General features: G+C 35.9%; 1 protein-coding gene across 2 annotated transcripts in view; it reads right to left on the reverse strand.

Moving 5' to 3' along the window:
* Window positions 1-8,799, reverse strand: part of LOC136028280 (RING finger protein 212B-like) — a 71,270-nt gene extending 62,471 nt beyond the window's left edge. For both annotated transcript variants that reach the window (XR_010617799.1, XM_065706021.1), the window contains exon 1: window positions 8,530-8,799. Coding sequence is in view for 1 of the 2 variants with exons in the window: in XM_065706021.1 (XP_065562093.1) it covers window positions 8,530-8,629 (100 nt within the window). In the remaining variant the exon portion in view is untranslated. The remainder of the gene's footprint in view (window positions 1-8,529) is intronic.
* Between the last annotated feature and the right edge of the window lie 1,380 nt (window positions 8,800-10,179).

Consider the following 10,179-nt stretch of genomic DNA (forward strand, 5'->3'; position numbering starts at 1 on the left):
TTAGAGGGCAACTAGCTCCCCTCATCCCCAAAATACACCAGATGGAAATACTGTGACAATCATTCTGTTCAAAATAGTCCAAAGATCATATAACAGTTCCTCCAGGGTCAATAGAACCCCCATAGCCTGGGGCAAGAGCTGTAAGTTATCCACCAGAGACGTATACGGTTTTTATGGAAAGGGTGGTCCTATAGACTTTGGAGGACTCATTTGATTGGAAATTGAAATCTCAAGTTTCTTTTTAAGAGTAAAAAGTGACCAGAGGGCAACGAGCTCCACCACATCCTCTTCTCCCCAGATGTATCCAATAAAAATTTTTAGATGGCCTTCTTGTTCAAAATAGTCTAAATGCCATTTAACAATGCCCCCAAGATTGGCACAACCCTCCAGAATCCAAAGGCAAGGGTTGTAAGCTATGCCCATGGGGCATATAAGTTGGCATAACCTTCCGTAATCCAGGGGCAGAGGTTATAAGTTATGCCCTGGGGGCATATAAGGTTTTATGGAAGGGGAGGTCATATAAACTTTGGAAGAGGCTGATTTGATTGGAAACTGAAAGTTTTAGCTTATTTTAAAAGAGTCAAAAGAGATTGGAGGGTAGCTAGACCTCCCATCCCCATGCCCTCGTTTCTCCCAATTCAGCCAATCAAAATTTTGAAATAGCCAATTTCTTCAAATAGTCCAAAAGCAGAATAACTATGCTACTAGTTTGACTCCCCCTGTCCCTTGGGGCTAAGGCTGTAAGTTATGCTAGTTACTTATTCTCAACACACAAGATTTTTATGGAGTGGATGGTTGTACAGTCATATAAACTTTGGAAAGAGCTCATTCAATTGGAAATCGAAAATCCTAGTGTGTTTTTTAAGAGCCAAATGACATTGAATGGTGATCCATTCTTAGCATAAGATTTTTATTGAAGAATTAGTCGTATAAACTTCGGAGGGGTCTCAATCATTTGGATCTTGCAAGTTCTAGTGCCCTTTTTAAGACTCAAATGGACTCAGAGGGTAACCAGCCCCCCACTGACCCCCTTGTATCCCCCGAAAAAAAATCCAGACAAAAGTTTGAAATAGGCATTTTGTTCAAAATAGTCCAAAGGTCTAACAGCTCTAAGTCAGGGGTCCACAGCCCTGGGACAAGGACTATAGCTTATATCTTATGCAATTTGCTCACTGTTAACATGTAAGTTTTTTTTGGAAGGGGTGGTTGTATTTACTTTGGGGGGGGGGGCGCTTCTTCAATTGGAAATTGAAAGTTTTAGTTCTTGTTTTAAGAGTCAAAAGTGATCAAAGGGCAACCAATCCCCCCTCCCTTCCCCCAAACGAATCTAGTCAAAATTTTGAGATAACCATTTTGTTCCAAATAGTTCAAAGAAAAAATATCTATACCTCCATGGTTGACTCACCCCCCTGGTGCAGGGTCATGAGGTATACTAGTGGTCCATTGCTTACATAGGTTTTTATGAAAGGGGCGTCTCAGGGGGAGCCCCCCCCCAAAAAAAATTTTTTTGGCATTTGGTAATATTTTCACCAAAGGCAAAAAATTCTCTACAAATTTTGCATAATCGACATAAATTTAGTAAAATCCCTGATTTCTGCAGAAAATGCAGCATACATCCGGCAGCAATTTGGTAAAAATTAACAAAGACCCCCCCCCTCAATGAAATGAGACTCGGGACACTCCTGGTTGAAGGGTCTTTAAACTTTGGAGGGATTCAATAGATTAGAAATCGAAAGTACTAATGCCCTTTTCAAGAATCAAATGACATCAGAGGGTAACCAGCCCCCCCCCTGGTGCTTTTTTCCCCAAATGCGTCCAATCAAAAGTTTGAAATAGGTATTTTGTTCAAAATAGTTCAAAAGTCAAATAACTAGAACTCAAACAATATAACAATAACTCAAAAACTAACAAACAACTCAAATAACAATAACTACAAATAACTACAACTGTAAGTAGCCCATTGTTAACATATTAGGTTTTTGTAGAAGAGGTGGTTGTATTAACTTTAGAGGGGGTTCATTTGATTGGAAATTGAAAGTTCTAGTTCTTGTTTCAGAGTCAAAAGTGATCAAAGGGCAACCAGTCCTCCACCCCCTTTTCCCTGAATGCATCCAGCCATAATTTTGAGATAGCCATTTTGTTCAAAATAGTCCAAGGACCAAATAGTCATGTTTCCAGGGTTAAAATCCCTTAAGCCCCTAGGGCAAAGGCTATAAATTATGCAAGTTGCTTATTGTTAGTTTGTTTACTTTGATACTTTCTATACTTTGATATTGTTGCTTTGATACGAGTTTTGATTCATTGGTGAGACTCTGATGTTGAAAACTTTGGCAATCAAAAATAACCAGAAATTAATTTTAAAAAATCTAAAACAGAAATTTTTCAAAGAAAAGTAAATACCATATTAAATTTATGGTCAGCAGAAACAGAAACTTATAATAATTCAAACTCGAAACAAACAGAAATTGCATAAACAACCAGAGCAAATATACATACAACAGGTACTAATATAAATGAATAAATAAATCTTGAAATGAGTTAAACTGAAATTGAACATAAAAATCAAGCTTAAAGTGAACAAAAATCACTACAAATAAGAGTTTGGCCACTGCAACTTTCCCTAACAGTAAAAATCTAAAGCCTACTGCCTCATTGGTGCTTCACAAAAAACTACACATGTCGCGAACAGTCACAACTAATAAAATAAAACTGAATATTTGATGCATAATGATATCAATTGCTGAAAGCTCATCAGTTCAAGATTTTATTCCACTGTAATTTTTGTTTTATCTACAATATTGTAATAAGTACAAGAGAAAATATTTGTAATATAGTTTTCAGTAAAGTGTCAATTATGCAGTAGGCTTTTGACTATTACAGTTAGGGAAGGGGGCAATAACCAAACTCTTGTTTGCAGTGATTTTGTTAGCTTTATACTTGATTTGCATATTCAATTAAAATTTTGCTCATTTTAAGATTTTTTTTATTTACATTAATACCTATTGTATGTTTGTTTGCTATGGTTGTTTATTTAATTACTGTTTGTTTTGAGTTTCATTTATTCTTTAATAGTAATTTCTGATCATTTTGAGTTTGAATTATTGTATTTTTTTTCTGATCTTAAGTTTAGTATTGTCTTTACTTTTCTTTGAAAAACCTTTTTTCAGAAAGCTTTTTTTTTTAATTAATAGTTTTGAAAAGTTTTGATGTTTTGAATGCAAAACTACTATTTTGTGTGAAAATCTAGAAATGTTTCTGGTTTTCCTACATTGAACTCAAGTTCTTGACATGAATACATTTTTTTGTATGACATCAAATTGCATCCTGGACAAACTTCCTTCAAATGTTGAATAAATAGTAGCATGTCATTTTGAAGTCAAATTGGTCAAAGGACTTTAGGATAGAACATACAACCTCACACAAAATTCCAGGATTGGAATAGCCAGGTGAACGAAAATTGTCAAGGATCAGCCCAAATATGAATTTTGAGAATTCATTCAAGTTTTATTCACCTGCATCAACTATTTTCTCTCGCATGTAAGCAGTAAAAAGTAAACATAAAAGTAGTTACTGAGTAGTTTGTAACTCAATAAGCAAGAGACCTTAGTTTCTCCCGTGCCACCAGAGGCACCCACGGCATCCAGAAAGAACCACCAACCATCCCTCATATGGGGTGCTATCCAGACGTCTTCCTATTGGGGTTGGACTGTAGAACTAATAAACTTCAGGTTCTGCTGGTAGGTATGACAAAAAGTATTTTTTGGCTTTCCTCTTCTTTTGGTTCCCTCTGATTGCCACTCTAGTACCATTCTGGGGAGTCTATCTTCCACCATACAGAATATGTGTCCCAAGTAGCGCCATCTTTGTTGGTGTATGACATCTGTTACCAGGGGCTGATGCATGATGAGCAAACTGTCTAGATAGTTATGTGCCCCCTCTAGTTAATATTCAGTATCCTGTGAAGACAGTTTTTCTCAAAAACGAAAATCCTCTTTTCTTGCTGTTGATTCAGTTTCCAGCATTCCCAGCTATAAAGGAGGGCAGAGAGGACGTTACTGTTGAACAACCTCATTTTCAGGCTCAAGGAGTACTTTTTTGACTGCCAAACTTGCTTTAGTTGATTAAAAGCTCCATTGGCTTGTCCAATTCTAGACTTTTCAACTGTAGTTCCTAGGTATCTGAATTCCATTATCTGCTCTACTGAATTGTCCCTGTGCTTTATGCTAAGTGGTGAGTTGCTTGTTATGTTGCCATGCTTTTTGTCTTGTCTGAACTAATCTTCAATCCTAAAAGACTTGCTTTCTCTTGAATGACATCAAGAAGCACCTTGAGCGTTTCCTTGTTTGCCTTAATCAGGGTGATGTCATCAATGAAATCAAGATCTGTTAGTCGTTTTTTATCTTATATATGGATCCCTAACCCAAATAAGTAAGTGAGCTACAGATAAATGGACCCAAGAGTTGACTTTCATTTGGTTCTACTATTGTTTGAAATATGATGACACCATTTACTAAAAACACTAAAATAACTAATTTTAGCAAGTGTACAAAGTGGTAACACTTGTTTTCAAGGTATGATTATTTACACTAAAAGAAAACTAATAAAGCAAAGATAGGTTTAAACTATAGTAAAGATAGTAAAATTTAATGCTTTCTTTTAGTTGTGTATTCTAGGGCTATATACCGGGCCATCAGGAGGATGAAATACACAAACAGAGATGCAAATGTGAAATTTCAAAAAAACATAAAATATGAATCTAATTTTAGTTGAATACTTTTATGTTATTAAGTTGTTTCCTTCTGATAAACCTGAAATCTCAAGTATTACCTATTTTTTTAAATCTAGAGGAAGGGGCATGACTACAGTTCCCTTAATTAATTGCACTGGATAAAATTCAAGTTTGGCTACTTTTTGCTATCTTGGAAAGAGGTCACATTAGGAAAATGAAACTTTCAGGGACTAAAGTGTGTCTTGGGAAGGTAATTTGAAATACCTACCTCTGCTCCTTCTGTCTGCAGAGGGCAGTGGCCTTTAAAAATCTTTGTGTTATGAAAGCTTGCATGAGATTGAAAAAGTTGATTCAAAGCTCATTTTTCTCTAAGCAGAGAAAAGGATTTGGACATTCACCAGTGAATGTTACTATTAACCAGATTTTAGACATTAATGGTAATTCAGGTGGTAATTCACAGTAATTCAGACATTCATTGATGAATGTCCAAAGCTGAATGAAAACATAGCTGTTGAATTTATGGGTACTTTCTCAACAACAAGAGATTTTGATGATAATTATTTGTAATAATATTTCACATTAAAAAAGCATTTATTTTTTTTTAAATTGTTGTTTTACTGATTTGATGTTATATTTTTCTATCATCAGGAACTGCTGCTTGGCCTCATGCTATGTTCATATTTTTAAGTATTTGACTTCTTTGATCCCAACACCCTAATTCATTTATCACGGAATAAATTTGAGGTATACCCTTTCTCAGTAAATTTTATATATGTTTTCTTTTAAATAGATCCTAAGCTCTAAAATACAAAACATTCTCTCTGAATCCCTCCCTAATTAGCATGGAATTCCTATCCCACCCAAAATGCTGATGAAACATGTTAAACTCCTCAATGTCACATACTTCTAATATTCTTAAGCAGGACATGCATATTTCAAGAATTCTGGACTTTCCAGACAAAAGATAGTCAAAACTAAAAATTTTAACACTGGATTAAACTGGTAGATTAACTTTGAAATGGTCAAATTTTGACCATACTTCTACTGTTAACAACAAAGAAATCTTTGCTGGACCATTGAAGCTGAGAGAGAGTGGGCCATTCCAGATAGCATTTATAAAGAGACCTATATCACACATTATATTATAGAGACCTAGGTCACACAATTACACTCCATACAATTATCCAATTTTGTCCTTATACTTGAGGCAATTTTTTCAGTTTTTTGCTTCCACTATCTGAATAGTATTTTATACATTGCTTTCTTAAAGTTGTTCAGCACCATCTGGCAGTTACCCTGCTTGTTTAATGCCCTCTGTTTGCTTGATAGGTTTGTAGGCGGTTGATCTTTAAGTTATGTTGACCACTCAACAAATGCATTGAATTTGTTGTTGTGTTTCTCCAAGGACTTGTCAATGCTGTTTTTGAAGCTATTAATGTTTGGTGCTTGGATGGCATGTTCAGACAGGTTGTTCCATGTGTTGACTGCTTGTGCTGAGAAAAAGTTTGCATGGGCATGTTTTCTGGATTGTACACCTTTTCTGAGTGGCCTCTGGTTTGGTTAATGGCTGTTTTCCTGAAGAACTTTCAAAGGGCAGATTTTCTATTTTGCCTTTCATCTTGAACATCTGGATGGAACCTCCTTGCTTACGTCTGTAAGACAGACTTGAAAGCTCAAGAGTTTTTAGGCAGTCTTCATGTGGCTTCCCTTTTACACCTGGCATCATTCTGGTTGCTCTATATTGAACCTTTTCTATGGTTGTGCAGTCTCTGATGTAGGACGGCCCCCAGGCTATGTTTCCGTACTCAATGACTGGCTGGACTAGAGTTTTGTACAGCTGGGTGATTGTCTTCCTGCTGAAGTACTTGAAGGATTGGTGGATCAAAGACCATACCCCATTAGCTTTGTTTGTTTGGAGGTGAAATTTGAGCTAATTGTCAATGATGATGTCAAGGTCTTTTTCTTTATCATTGACTGGCACAATGTGTGTTTAGCCCAGCTTATCTCAAATAATTAGATGAGGAGGGAGCTGCCTTTTGGTCTTCCAATCCACATTACTTTGCAATTCATAATGTTGAGTTTGAGGCCAAGATTTGGAAGGTTTGAAGTGAAAATGTTGATGTTTCTTTGCAGGGCGTCTACATCATCTTGGCTGTTGTACATACAGTAGAGCTTTGTGTCATCAGCATAGATTTTGTGGTGGCTGCTTAGTGCTGTGGTGGCAGAGTTTACATGGAGTAGGAACACTGTGGGCCCAAGGGTGCTGCCCTGTATGATGCTGCTTTCTACATGACTTAGCTGGGAGAAAATTCCATTGACTCTTGTTTTCTGGGATTGGCTTTAGAGGAAATCCTCAATCCAGGTGGTGATGGAGGGTTACAGGTTGAAGATTTTGAGCTGGTTTAGTAATTCAGAGTGGGGGACTGAGTCAAAGGCCTTCTCCACATCAAAGAATACTGCAAGAACAGACTTTCAACTCTCAATGGTTTCTGTCCAGTCATTCAAGTCATGGTGCCCTTTCTTGGTAGAAAGCCAAATTGTTTTGGGTTGATCCACTTATTTTCCAGTACATGTTCAATGATGCCATCTCTAAGGGTTCCCTCCATGAGTTTAAAGACCAGGTTTGTCAAGCTGATAGGTCTGTAATTCTTGGGTTTGTTTTTGAACCTTTTTTGAAGATTGGGGTTACTGTAGCTGTCTTCCAATCAGTGGGTAGTTTACCCTGCTCTAGCAAGAACTGTAATATGTACAAGAGGGGCTCTTTAAGTTATTCCTTTCCTTCAGTCAACCACTAGAATTTTATCAAAATAGTAAGTAATACATCTAAGAAAACTAATATATATATATATATATATATATATATATATATGGTAAAATTCTAGTTGACTTCTTGCTATCTTGGAAAGGGTTTAGGTTAGGAAAATGAAACTTTCAGGGATGGGTCTACAGGCTAAAGTATGTCCTGGGAAGGTATTTTAAAGTACCCACCTCCACTCCTTCTCCCTCTAGAGGGCCCTGAAATTTGCCTACGTGACAGGTCTATACCTATTGAAATTTTGACAAAACAACATTTTACCTTAATTTTCAGTTACTAGTTGCTTTTTCTCTGTCTTTAGTTCTGAAAATGATATTCCTGTTATTTGAGTAGAATTTTGAGCCATATCAATGTTTTGTTTCAAAATTTAGGAAATGTATTTGCATATCTTTAAAACCTTACAAAATTGGATTGAGCAAAGAAATGAAGCTGAAAAAAATTTTGTTGTAGGCCTACTTCAATTAAGCAGAAGATCTATTTAGCAAGGTTTCACTTTTATAACATATATATATTTCAAAGGTCATCAAACATGAGGGCCCTCTAGAGGGAGAAGGAGTGGAGGCAGGTACTTCAAAATACCTTCCCTGGATATACTTTAGCCTGTAGACCCTTCCCTGAAAGTTTCATTTTCCTAACCTAAACCCTTTCCAAGATAGCAAGAAGTCAATTAACTAGAATTTTACTGGGCCCCTGCACTTTGTCAATCCAGCCCCAAGTGTGAGGCTATATTCAAATATTAAGGGAAGGCTGGAATGCAGTTAAACATAAAACCCCTCTGAAGATCAGAATTGATATGAACTTGCTGTTTTTAGGAAGTAATAATTTTTAAATTGGTTGTTTCAGAAGAGGCAATGCATAAAATTGTTAATTCCTTGATAGTTAGGTGTATGATATTTCTCTTTTGCTATAGTAACTAGCCTAGTATAGTTCAGAAAATAAATCTTGGACTAGCATTGCTAAAGATGTTATACCAAATCAAACTTACATTTGTCACAAAATATGCACCCACATGTAGTTATGTACAGACGAATGTCTTTGTTGGAAATAAGGGCCTTGAGGCATTTGTTACAATGTACCCAGTCCATCCTAGCTAACTCAATTATACTGATTACAAGAGTGTTCAAATTCTCGTTGCCTCCAAAGGCATATAAGACGGAAATTTTCAGCACTGAGAGTTAGGAACTGGTATTTATCTTATTCTGAAATTATTCCGAAAGTGAACCGAAATCACGGTTTAGCTTTTTAAATTATTTGCGACTGAAAGGAGGAAAGTTCAAAAAGAAGAAATACTTACAGGTACTTTCATGCGACCTGACGTGAAAATACTGGTGAATTTCGATTGCTTTATGACTATCCCGAAGGTTAGGATGTTTATTTTAGTCGCAAGTATAGTGAAATAACGATTTTCAAAGAAAATATAACCGCTACAGTTTCAACTCAATTCAAGGGATACTGTGGTGTCTTTGATTTTAAAGTTATTCAGATCTCTATCTTAAACCAATAAATTAATTACCTTTTAGGGGAGTAAAGTGAATACTTTGCTACTTGCAGTCCTGCAGTCGCAGGTAGTGTGTGATTTATAGTAATTTTGTTTAATAAATTATTTATGAACCTTGGTATTATAGTTTAAAAAGCAAAATCATCTAAATTATTTTATGAATGAGATTACAAAGAAATCGGATGGTTATAAATCTAAAGCTTTTATTATGTCAGAGGTAGGTGCAGGCTAAGATTTACCAATAGGCCAACTAAGGCCGGATCTAGGGGTGTAATAAATTATTACCGAACGATTTTTTTTTAACAAACACGGGATTGATGAGATTTATTGTAAAAGTGCCAAGTGCACTCCGCTGTCACGCAAACCACGCCTCAGGAATCACGAAGCATGCAAATGAGCTACTGAGTTTTCTGCCCGATGATCTTGAGCCTATGGTTGTAGATAAATTATTTTATTTGAAATCCTCTTGGCACATCATTAACTTTGCCTTAAGAATGGTTTTTAATGTTCCGGCCACAAACTGCACTGGAGAAAGATTCTTCAACATCTTTCTTCTAGTGAAGAACTTTTTAAGATCTTTAAACAGCCATGACGGATTGACACCTTAACCATGCTCACTATAATGGGAAGACTGACTCATGAGATGCCGTACGATAACATCATAGATACTTTCATACGAAAAAAAGTAGGGAGGAAGACTTTATCAATTGGCTTTAAAGATAAATAGTCTTATTTACGAATAATATAAAATGTGTACATGTATTTATGTATCGTTATCTACCGACAGATTACGGCTTATTTCCAATAGCTCGTTGGTTTATTAAATTTAGTTAATACTCCCAAAGTACAAATATCTGATTCTCAAATTACTATGATAAGCAATGTTATTTTACGATAAAATAAAAACTGTCATCATAAAGATTATTTTCTTTCTTAGGGAAAATTTACCCTCTCCCCTATGGTATGAATATGAAGCAATAAAAACTGTTAGGCCTAGAAGCGTCAAAACTGTAAATCTGGCTCTGGATAGGTTTTAAGTGTCCGAATCTAGAAGGGTTAAGTTTGTGTAAGGAATCTAAATAGGAATAAATTAACTGGAAACATATACAAATCGAAGAAAAAAGAGCTCATAAGAAA

Source organism: Artemia franciscana, chromosome 6 (genome assembly GCF_032884065.1).
Source record: "Artemia franciscana chromosome 6, ASM3288406v1, whole genome shotgun sequence".
NCBI classification, from domain to species: Eukaryota; Metazoa; Arthropoda; class Branchiopoda; order Anostraca; family Artemiidae; genus Artemia; species Artemia franciscana.